Source organism: Tasmannia lanceolata, unplaced genomic scaffold, assembly GCF_043159265.1.
Source record: "Tasmannia lanceolata isolate RefF3 unplaced genomic scaffold, GAP_Taslan_0.1 ptg000018l, whole genome shotgun sequence".
NCBI classification, from domain to species: Eukaryota; Viridiplantae; Streptophyta; class Magnoliopsida; order Canellales; family Winteraceae; genus Tasmannia; species Tasmannia lanceolata.
This window is the reverse complement of record NW_027518695.1, coordinates 60,548,159-60,559,903: the sequence shown is the minus strand read 5'-3', so window position 1 is coordinate 60,559,903 and position 11,745 is coordinate 60,548,159. Positions and strand designations below refer to the sequence as shown.

At 45.6% G+C, this 11,745-nt stretch overlaps 1 protein-coding gene across 1 annotated transcript; it reads right to left on the bottom strand.

Moving 5' to 3' along the window:
• Positions 1-6,873: 6,873 nt before the first annotated feature.
• Positions 6,874-8,046, bottom strand: LOC143850565 (uncharacterized). Its single transcript, XM_077359799.1, has 2 exons — positions 7,760-8,046; positions 6,874-7,603 (listed from the first exon to the last, which is right to left on the bottom strand). Exons 1-2 carry the CDS (start codon positions 8,044-8,046, stop codon positions 6,874-6,876), a joined length of 1,017 nt encoding a protein of 338 aa, XP_077215914.1.
• Between the last annotated feature and the right edge of the window lie 3,699 nt (positions 8,047-11,745).

Below are 11,745 nucleotides of genomic sequence, written 5' to 3'. Positions count from 1 at the left end.
ACCTTAGTGACCAGCGACAATTGAAGAGTTGTTTTTTGTAGGACTCAATTTTTGCTCTAGCAGCAAGAAAAGCAAGTTTGATTGTAGAAAATCGTGCTTCTTCGGTTGTTCTTTGATCTCTGTTACAATTTTCCAAATCAGTTCGGTAGAGTTTGTGGCTGGCCTAGGAGCACAGGATCCAAGGAGCATCAAGACAAGAAAAAAGAGACAGAATCAATAATTTTCTTTGGACTTTTTTGACTTTTTACGACTTTTTTTTACTTTGGACCAAGGTCATCATCACAACTGTATAGCTACAGAAAAAACAGATTTCTTTTCTTTTTATCTAAGATTTACACGTCAGCATTAATATTTACATTTTCTGCCATCCTAACTTTCACCTTTAATGATTTTTCTCCAAAAATGCCGTAAATGCCCTTATGGTCTATCCAAAATGACTCCCCCTAAACGAGGCCACGTCTTTCTCTTTGTCCGTAATTGTCATACTTTGTGGCATGTGCGTTGTAGTTTTTACTGTAATTGTCATATTCTGGGACAAGCTATCTGTATTTTTTTAATTTGTCTATAACACTTACTACCTATTATGATTTATTGCTACCCACCTGTGCACAAATACTTCTGCCAATCTTTGCACTTTCCAGACTTCAATAATAATAAGACAAATATCTTAACAAGTCAACAACAATAGGCTAGAGTAGCCTTGGAGAAGATAAACAAAACTGTTATATGAAACTCCATAGGATGATCTAAACCGTCCATTTGATGGCTTTCAAACAAGTGTTTTAAAAAACAGTTGTTTTGAGAAACCACCATAGGATTCATCCAAACCGTCCATATGATGGACCTTCATAGCAGTTTTTTATAAAGCACCATAGGATGATCCAAACCGTCCATTTGATGGAGCTTCAAACCAGCTTTGACTACGGCAGTGTTTTTTTGGGAGGTGATAAATTTACCCCCTTCTAGGATGAATTCATCCCGTATTTTAGAAAAATGGAATGTACAACCTACACCATAGGATGATCCAATTGACATATAATTTGAGTTCAATATTCAGTTTTGGACTCACAACACATTTTCAAATTCCACAACAAACACGGCCTTAGATTTTCAGTCAAAAACTAATTATTGGGCTCAATATTGCGTTTAATTTTTAGTCCAATATAAGCATTTATAAAAAATAATAATTTAGTCCAATATTCAATAAACAATAAATAAAAATGAATATGAATGAACACATGAAGCAATTGGTATGGACTGCATCTCACACAACCACATTTTATCCCATACTTAAATTAAGATAAGATTTTCCAATTCAACCACATTTCGTTGTACATTTTGATGCATCTTTTGTTTTTTGATCAGTGAACAGATTTTCTGGGTGTTTTGTTTACCATAGCTTACTGAAATAAGTTAGCTTCTATTGGATTTAATTTGTTGGGGTTTAATTTCAGAAATATTTCCTTCTCTTGAACTTCATTTTTTTCTTTTCTTTTGCTTATTGACCTCTTCAATTTTCTTTTTTTAATACATCTGTAAAACGCCTCTGGTTTGTTTTAGCACAGAGAGCCTCTAGCGGTGGGGGAAAACAAGTAATAGAATCATTATTTTGGTCAAAGTTCAATATGGCCCACAAAGAGCATCACACAATAAAACCCCACATTAAAAACACTGTGACGAAAAATGGGCGTATTTTTACACGGAAAGAAGGGCAGTGATAAATTCACCTCCTTCTATGTATGAATTCACCCCGTAACTTTCAAAATGGACGGTGCAGCCCACACCATGGGATGATCCAAACCGTCCATTTGATGGGCCAAAACGTAAATAGATTGTGCCCAAAAAAATCATTACCATAGGATGATTCTAACTCTCTGATCTAAAGAGGAACTCAGATTGTGAAAAATTCTATAGATCAGACAGTTGGGATCATCCTGTGGAAATGATTTTTGGAGCACAATCTATTTACGTTGTGACCCATCAAATGGACGGTTTGGATCATCCTATGGTATGGGCTGTACCTTCCATTTTGAAAAATTGGGGTGAATTACAAAGAAGAGGGTGAATTTATCAACACCCGGAAAGAAAAGTAAGTTGATTGTGATGCAAGACCAAAAAGAAAAAGATGAAATAATTCATGTGTGAGATGATCTGAAACGTTGGCTTGATTGACCTTGCTCTGGATCTCCTATATATATGCCCCAAAAATCATACAAATCTTTCCATCTTGACATCACATAGATTGAAATAGCATGGCCCATCAAATGGATAGATCAGATTAGTTAATGATGGGACACGTATTGCCAATCATATTACCAAAATATGGCATCGATGGGATCATAGTAGTCGTCCATCTCAAAGCGATATTTTTACAGCCCATTTAAGCACTTGCTAATGTCATTGTCCCATGTGGCCGACAAGGAGCATCAAACAATAGCAACCCACTTTAAGAAAAGCAAAGTTTGATTGTGAACACTCCATTAAAAGTCAAAGTTTGATTCTGAAGACTGCAATAGTTCTTCTACCCCAGTTACGTGCTCAAGCCAACGAGCACACATCAGAAAAACGCTAAGGTGGAGGGCTCACTCGAAGAAAGATAAAAAAAAATCTTTAGTATGAGTTTCATACCGAGCAACAAGTATTATTAATTAAAATATGGGGTTTTGCAAAAAGAGCCTTCCCCTTTGGATTATTTGCAAAGAGGGTACTGTTAGGCCTAAAATCAGTAACAGATATGGCAGTGACGTAAGAGCTGAGCTGGAGGATCCGAGGAGCCGAAGTGAAGGAGCTGAACCCTGCACAAGATCAAACGAGGTCAGAAGACCAACCCGGAGTTGTTGCTCCGGACGGGCCCTTCGACACTCAAGTCAGTACGAGCAGGAGTGCAGAGCCAAATTTTAAGAGTGGTAGCTTAGAAGTTATTCCCTTTTGCTTTGAGCCTTGAGAGGCCTTTTATAGAGAGACCTGGGGGGGTTGGATTACCTACTCCAGGACATGTGTCGGCACTTTCGTGGGAGTAGGTTTACCTACTCTTAGGTAATTACCGGATTGCCCCTGGGCCGATGCTGGATTTGTGGTGAGCCCTTCTGGGGCCACGTGTCGACAGGTAATTAGTTGTTGTTTTTCATACCCCATCAGTTGCCCCCTAGTTCTCCAAGTCATTGTAGTGATTTGGGGAAGTGCGATGAGTTATATTCCTGAACGGTAGAACGAGCCGATGTTCGGGACGGCTCGATGGAAAACCTGTCCAGCCAAGCCGTCTCCCGGCCTAGGACGGCCAGAAGCGGAGCGAAAAATCTGTTCGGCTAGGCCGTTTGTTCGTCCCAGAAAATTTGTTCCGCTAAGCCGTCTGTCCGGCCTAGGGAATCTGTCCGGAAAATCTGTCCGGCTAAGCCGTCTGTCTGGCCTGGGAAATCTGTCCGGCTAAGCCGTCTGTCCGGTTTTGGAAATCTGTCCAGCTAAGCCGTCTGTCCAGCCTGGGGAATCTGTCCGGAAAATCTGTTCGGCTAAGCCGACTGTCCGGCCTTGGAAATCTGTCCGGAAATTTTGTCCGGCTAAGCCGTTTGTCCGGCCTGGGAAATCTGTCCGGCCTAGGGAATCTGTCCGGCTAAGCCGTCTGTCCGGCCTGGGGAATCTGTCCAAAAAATCTGTCCGGCTAAGCCGTCTGTCTGGCCTAGGAAAATCTGTCCGGCTAAGCCGTCTGTCCGGCCTGGGAAATCTATTTGGCTAAGCCGTCTGTCCGGCCTGGGGAATCTGTCCGAAAAATCTGTTCGGCTAAGCCGTCTGTCCGGCCTTGGAAATCTGTCCGGAAAATCTGTCCGGCTAAGCCGTCTGTCCGGCCTGGGAAATCTGTTCGGCTAAGCCGTCTGTCCGGCCTGGGGAATCTGTCCGAAAAAACTGTCCGGCTAAGCCGTCTGTTCGGCCCGGAAAATCTGTCCGGAAAATCTGTCTGGCTAAGCCGTCTGTCCGGAAAATCTGTTCGGCTAAGCCGTCTGTCCAGCCTTGGAAATCTGTTTAGAAATTCTATCGGGCTAAACCGTCTGTCTGGCCTTGGAAATCTGTCCGGAAATTCTGTTGGGCTAAGCCGTCTGTCCGGCCAAGTCCTGTCCGGCTTGGGCCGGACTGATTTTTGTCGTCTAGCGGACGCGTCATATTCTGTCCAGCTTGGCCGGACTGATTTTTATCGTTTTGCAGACGCGTCATATGACTGATTTTTGTCGTCTTGCGGACGCGTCATATCCTGTCCGGCTTGGGCCGGACTGATTTTTGTCGTCTTGCGGACGCGTCATATCCTGTCCGGCTTGGGCCGGACTCCGGCCAAGCCTTCTGGGCGGCCTGGGATGGGCAGAAACTTGGAGTGAAATCTGTCCGGCCAAGCCTTCTGGGCGGCCTGGGATGGGCAGAAACTTGGGGTGAAATCTGTCCCACCAAGCCTCCTGGGTGGCCTGGGAGGGGCAGAAACTTGGAGTGAAATCTGTCCGGCTAAGCCTTCTGGGCGGCCTGGGACGGGCAGAAACTTGGAGTGAAATCTGTCCGGCTAAGCCTTCTAGGCGGCCTGGGACGGGCAGAAACTTGGAGTGAAATTTGTCCGGCCAAGCCTTCTGGGCGGCCTGGGACCAAGCCTTCTGGGCGGCCTGGGATGGGCAGAAACTTGGAGTGAAATCTGTCAGGCCAAGTCTTCTGGGCGGCCTAGGAGGGGCAGAAACTTGGGGTGAAATCTGTCCGGCCAAGCCTCCTGGGCGGCCTGGGATGGGCAGAAACTTGGAGTGAAATCTTTCCGGCTAAGCCTTCTGGGCGGCTTGGGACGGGCAGAAACTTGGAGTGAAATTTGTCCGGCAAAGCCTTCTGGGCGGCCTGGGATGGGCAGAAACTTGGAGTGAAGTCTGTCAGGCCAAGCCTTCTGGGCGGCCTGGGATGGGCAGAAACTTGGAGTGAAATCTGTCCGGCCAAGGCTTCTGGGCGGCCTGGGATGGGCAGAAACTTGGAGTGAAATCTGTCCAGCTAAGCCTTCTGGGCGGATGACGCTATATCCTGGTCGGCTTGAGATGACCATAATTTTGTCTTTCAGCGAATCAAGCTATATCATCTAGAGCATTGGGCTATATCCTGGTCGGCTTGAGATCACCAGAATTTTTTCCTGTAGCTAATCACGCCGAGTTCTGGTCGGCTTCAGATGACCAGAGTTTTGTCCTGTAGCGCAATGCGCTATATCATGGTCGGCTTGAGATGACCAGAATTTTGTCCTGTAGCGCATCGCGCTATATCCTGGTCGGCTTGAGATGACCAGAATTTTGTCCTGTAGTGCATCGCGCTATATCCTGGTCGGCTTGAGATGACCAGAATATAGCGCAATCTGCTAAAAGACAAAATTGAATTTTGTCTTGTAGCGAATCACGCCAAGTCCTGGTCGGCTTCAGATGAGCAGAGTTTTGTCCTGTAGCGCATTGCGCTATATCCTGGTTGGAAACTGATTCAGGTTAGCCATTTCAGGTCGTCCAACTCAGGTCGGCTGAAAAACAGATGAGCTACAACTTACCCTTCTTCAGGTTATACCCACGCGTTATATCCAGTCTGGCTGGAGATGTTCTGAACAGCTTAGGACGACCAGGATTTTGAAGTGAAATATCATGTCCGGCCATGTATGCTCTGTACGGCTTCGGATGACCAAGTTTTATTGAACTTGGGTTTTTGCAAGGGTTTGGTTTTCTGCCCGGTCCTATTCCTGACCAGGAGTGCGCTCCCGGTCTTTGTGGAGACGAGCCGAGGCGAACCAAGCAGCGAGTACCCAAGTTTTAGTGAACTGGGTTTCCGAGCAGGTTTGGTTTTTATGCCCGGGCCCGTTCCTGACCAGGAGTCCGCTCCCGGTCTTTGTGGAGACGAGCCGAGGCGAACCAAGCAGCGAGTACCCAAGTTTTAGTGAACTGGGTTTCTGAGACGATTTGGTTTTTCTGCGCGGGCCCGTTCCCGACCAGGAGTGCGGTCCCGGTCTTTGTGGAGACGAGCCGGGGCGAACCAAGCAGCGAGTACCCAAGTTTTAGTGAACTGGGTTTCTGAGATGGTTTGGTTTTTATGCGCGCGGGCCCGTTCCCGACCAGGAGTGCGCTTCCAGTCTTTGTGGAGACGAGCAGGGGCGAACCAAGCAGCGGCATGATCTGAGGAACTCGGAACTTTGCAAAGAAGCAGTAGCCTTTTTTCATTATCCACACAAGCGTAATTACAATGGCATCCGCTTTTGTGTCGGGCGGCAGGCTATTGATAGTATTTTCTGAGGTCTTCGGCAGGTTCAGTCACCTGGGCTTCGTTTCTCAGATCAAGTAGCTCAATCGGCAACGATTCTGATACATTTTTGCCTTTGAGTGCCATGGCATAGCACTCCCTGGACTGTGGTTGATCTCCTCTGACTTCTCCCATGCCGTTTGGCGTTATAAACTTCATTTTCTGGTGATACGCTGAGGTGACTGCACGGATGAGGTTCTGGCCTCGACGTCCCAAGACAGCGTTATAGACCGAAGTGGCCCTCACTACCAGGAAGTTGACCATTGTGAAAGCTTGACAGGGCGGTTCCCTGACGAGGACTGGGAGTTCAATCTGCCCTTCCACTTTAACAATTTCTCCTGAGAAACCAAACAAATCAGAGTTCGCCGGCTTCAAGCGGTCATTTCCTATCATCATCTGCTCGAATGCAAGGTAGTACAGAATGTCGGCCGAACTCCCGTTGTCGACGAGGATCTTCTTCACTTCCCAGTTCGCGACTAGCATGGTTATGACCAGGGCGTCGTCATGGGGGAGTATCAAGTTGTCGAGGTCCGCGTCTAAGAAGGAGATCTTGTTCTCTGTCCTCATCTTCTTGCTGCACGTGTGCACAGCGTTGACTCAGTGTGCGTAGGCTTTTCGAGCAGCAGATGATGTACCCCCGGCGGCTGGTCCGCCCATAATTGTGTTGATGACCCCCTTGGGCTGGGATCGGTGTATCTCCTGCTGTGGACTGGACGACGGGGGAGATTGGTTCCTCACAGGAAACGGTGGGGGTCGTCGAGGGCTTTGGCCATGAGGGCTTCTCCCCCTACGCTCTCTTCTGTCGCCATTACTTTTAACATACCTTTTTTGGTACCCCCGATTAATGAGCAGCTCGATTTCTTCCTTGAGTTGCCAGCATTCATCTGTGTCGTGCCCGTGGTCTCTACGGAACCTACAATACTTCGACTTGTCTCTCTTATTTCCTTTTGAGATCATCCTGGTTGGCCATCTTACGAATTCTTCTCCCTCGATTGCGGCCAGTATGCTTCTCCAGGAGGTGTTGAGGGGGGTGTAATTCTCTTCCCTCCTCTGCTGGGATCTTTCTCTTCTCGGGGCTTTATCATCCCTACGCAGCTTGGTAGGGTTCTTTTCTTCAGAGGTCCTCCTTCGGTTTGAATCTAAGGCTGCCAGAGTCTCCTCCACGGCTAGGTACTCCTCGGCTCCAGCCATCAGATCCGCCAATGAGTGCGGGTTTTGGCGAGCTATTGATCGCCGGAAATCATTAGACTCGGTGCCCGCTAGGAGCACATTTACTGCGGCTGAGGGGTCCAAGTTTGACACCTGGAGGGCCTCTCTGTTAAAACGGCTGACGAATGTTTTTAGAGGTTCATTATCCTCCTGCAGCAAGGCCATCAAGGATGCTGTTGTTTTCGTTGGCCTCCGGCTGCTCATAAAATGGCGGACTAGGTCGTCCCCAAAGTCCTCAAAGTTGCTAATGGAGTTCGGCTTGATCCTCGAGTACCAGTCCTGGGCCGCGCCCGTCAGTGTGGTCGGGAATGTTCTGCAGAGGAATCCGTCAGAGGCGCCGTGAAGGAGTATCATAGTCCTGAACGTCTCCAGGTGGTCCACAGGATCAGTGGTTCCTTCATATTGCGGAACCGTCGGCATTTTGAACCCTCTGGGTGCTGGCGCGTTCATAACATTATCGGTGAACGGAGGTTTACTTGAGTACGTCTTTACAGCGGGCCGGCCTTGATCCTTTGCCAGCTCTTCTATACGGTGGTCTATCTCTTTTATCCTCCATAACATTGGGTCAGCCCTCCGGTCTGCTCGGCCCAACGACTTATTTTGCTCTACCGAGGGGCTCGCGGCGGAGCCGGAGTGACTTTCCGGACTCCTTCGATGATGCCGGGATTTTTCCCGCGGCGCTCGGTCTTCCTTGGCTTGGTGCTTCTGCGCGGAGCGAGATCGTGACCTCTGGCGGTGGCGAGGCTCTATTTGGGCCTGCCCGGTTCTGGAATGATGGACTCGCCTTGTGGAGTGGTGGGTCCGGTTTCCACTAGGGCGCGCTGGCTCTCCCCTGTGGGCACTCGACCTTTCCTGTACAGGTCGTGGGGCCTCTGGGGGATGCTAGAGAGGCGCTTGGATCAGATGTTGGTATTGATCGACAAGAGCAGTCATCTGTTGAAAGAGAGCTTGCACTTGATCCGGAGTGGGAGTGGGATTGATGTGTTCCGAATGAGCTGGGCTCTGCTCTGTTGTAGCAGAGGGAGCCACCACCTGCGAGGCGATTCGCTCGCTCCAGGTCCTGCGAGGTACTACGGCTTGGGTAGTTCGTGCAGTTGGTACTCGAGCACTCTTCCGCCCTGCCATTTTGTATAGGGGATTCGAACAGCTTTTAGTTTGGGGACCCACGGATGGCGCCAATCTGTTAGGCCTAAAATCGGTAACAGATACGGCAGTGACGTAAGAGCTGAGCTAGAGGACCCGAGGAGTCGAAGTGAAGGAGCTGAACCCTGCACAAGAGCAAACGAGGTCAGAAGACCAACCCGGAGTCGTTGCTCCGGACGGGCCCTTCGACACTCAAGTGAGTACGAGCAGGAGTGCAGAGCCAAATTTGAAGAGTGGTAGCTTAGAAGTTATTCCCTTTTGCTTTGAGCCTTGAGAGGCCTTTTATAGAGGGAGACCTGGGGTGGTTGGATTACCTACCCCAGGACAGGTGTCAGCCCTTTTGTGTGAGTAGGTTTACCTACTCTTAGGGAATTACCGGATTGCCCCTGGGCCGATGATGGATTTGTGGTGGGCCCTTCTGGGGCCACGTGTCAACAGGTAATTAGTTGTTGTTTTTCATACCCCATCAGGTACAATTGGGAAAGTTGCAGTCAATTCTCTAGATGTATGGGATCTTTTTGTTTATGAATTCTGGCACATCATGACGGGAAGTGGGCCCATTACGACTCATTGACTACGCCCAATTAATTTAGCTTAGTTTGTCCAGGCTATGATGTGGCATGGTCACATGTTTCAACGTATAATCAATCAAACGCTATTTTCGCATGAATCTGTTTACTTGAGTTTTGCTTCCACATCATTAATAATAGTTGCAGCCCCGTGCGTTACACGCAAGCTGGAGGCACATATAGCATGAGGGGGTCATGGCCCCACAATGAGTCGCAAAATCCCTTTTATATTGCAAGGATGTACATGCTTGCTTGGCTAGTATAGTGGCCATGCCCCCCAGACCAATGCAGTCAAGTGTAAATTAGTCAGGCCCCTTAAGTGTTAATTCCTCGCTCCGCCCCTGCTTGCATGGGAATGAAAAACAGTATTTCGCCTCAAAACTTCGATTTAAACAGTGTTGCACGGGAATGAAAAACAGGGATTCATTTAATATGAATGCACAAAAATGCTTTCTTACAAACAAATTAAAAAACATTACTTTAGAGCTTACCTGATCCATGCGATATGTTAATTCACAGAATGCATTAGCAAGTCCATGATCATAGATGAGTAGTTCAAATTGATTTGCAAAAACTGTATGACTACAATAAAAGGTCTGTTATTAAGGCCTTTCAAACTTGAAAAGCAAGGTTAACTTGAAATAACAAAGAATATAGAAAATAGGAGAGGAGGATTTGAAAAAAGCACGGAATAAGCACAGGTGTTATAAGCAATGCATCACAGCATACATAGGAGAAAATTCACGAAAAGCACACCCACACATATGTATCATATGCTCTTATAAAATATAGGTATTGTTTTGAGTGTCATAACAAACAGAACAACCAAGAGATAACTTTTACAAACTTCAATATCATTGCAACAAAACTATCCCCAAAACTGTCTTACCTGTAGAGGATATGATTATTCAATCCAAAGGAAGATTTTTTCTGGTTGAAGGATAGATATAGCAGCCGAAGTCCAAACATTCTGACGCTTAAGAAAGATTTGTTTGGGATTTAAATGCTAAATTAAAGGAATATTAAAATCCATTAGATTTTTTTTTTTGTGATAACTGTTAGATTGATGGATAATTAAAAGTCTTTTTAAAGAAACGGGTAAATGGCGTGATGAATCCCATAGGATAGGAATAGATGCCATTTTAGTTTGAAGGATATATATCTGATGAAGTTGAAACGTTGGCATCGATTGAGATTTAGAGAGAGAAACAGGAAGGATATATATATCCGGTGAAGTTGAAATGTTGGCACTAATTGAGATTTAGAGAGAGAAACAAGAAGGATATATATATCCGGTGAAGTTGAAACGTTGGCACCCATTGAGATTTAGAGAGAAACGGTTCAGATAGAATTTTTTGGGAGTTAACTGCTAAATTAATGGACTATTGAAAGTCATTTTAAAGGAAAGGGCAAACTTCGTTTCAGAAGAAAGAGGATTTTACTTATATAAAAACGTTGGGCCCAACATGCATGATTTTGTTTTACTTAGATATTATTAGATGTTCTGTTTGGTTGGCATTAGACTAATGAATCCTCTTTATCGGGTGACATGTCACTTGTCTCCTATCAACAAAATCCAAGCAAAATACTACAAAAAGTGGTTTTTGCTTGGATCTCTGAAGGAATGATGCTCTCTCTCTCTCTCTCTCTCTGTGTGGATATTGGATAGAAACCCTTAACCCCTACTCCATGCAGATGACAACCAAAACTACTTACTAGTATTCTATAGGTAAGTTCCAGGATAATCCAAGGCTTGTTTCATTGTTGACTAAGGTAAATATTGTAGTGGCCAAATTCAATCGCCAATAATACCCACCAATCTACTACCGGCGAACACACAAAAATACCCAAGATCATGCACAAACAAGATGGAGAAAATATATGCCAACAAACCACAACCACCAACGGGAAGCAAAACAAACAACCACAAGAAAACATGAATATACGTGGTTCACCACATTGGGCTACTCCACGGACATGGCAACACACATTCCACTATTTAGAACCAAAATCTTGGGTAACCACAATGCCCTAGATTTTCTCCTCTCAACTTTGAGTAACCAAGAACCACCTTGAGTAACCGAAAAGAAGAAGAGAGATCCTGGTTTTAGTATCACCACAAAAAACCCTCCTAACCCCAAGAGAAAAGCCCCTCTTTCCTTTCCCTAGATCTTTCCTCATATATATATATATATATTCGATAGGTAAGCTGTGATAGAACCTGAGACCTCAAGGTCGAGGAACAAATTAAGCCTCAACCATTGAGCTACAGGCCCAACCCCAAAAATCATCGAATATTAACACATTATATCTAAATTATTTTAATAATTCCGAAGATTATCATAGGTTGTGTCCGAAAGGGTGCATTAATTTCTCTTTTTTATGGTTTTTAGTATTATTTACATTTATTTGAGTTTTTTTTTCAACCCAGGATTTATCACATGGTTTTAGAGCCTTTTCAATTGCATATAAGTTAATATATTTTATATGTTACAAATTAAAACCTATATTACAATTTAACAAATACTTATATAGACATGCCAATGAT

Excerpts from the sequence above, each read along its gene's own strand:
- LOC143850565 (XM_077359799.1), bottom strand. The coding sequence starts at position 8,046 with ATGTTATGGAGGATAAAAGAGATAGACCACCGTATAGAAGAGCTGGCA. Across the intron at positions 7,604-7,759 it reads ACGGGCGCGGCCCAGGACTG|CCGTTTTAACAGAGAGGCCC; the intron begins GTACTCGAGGAT and ends AACATTCGTCAG.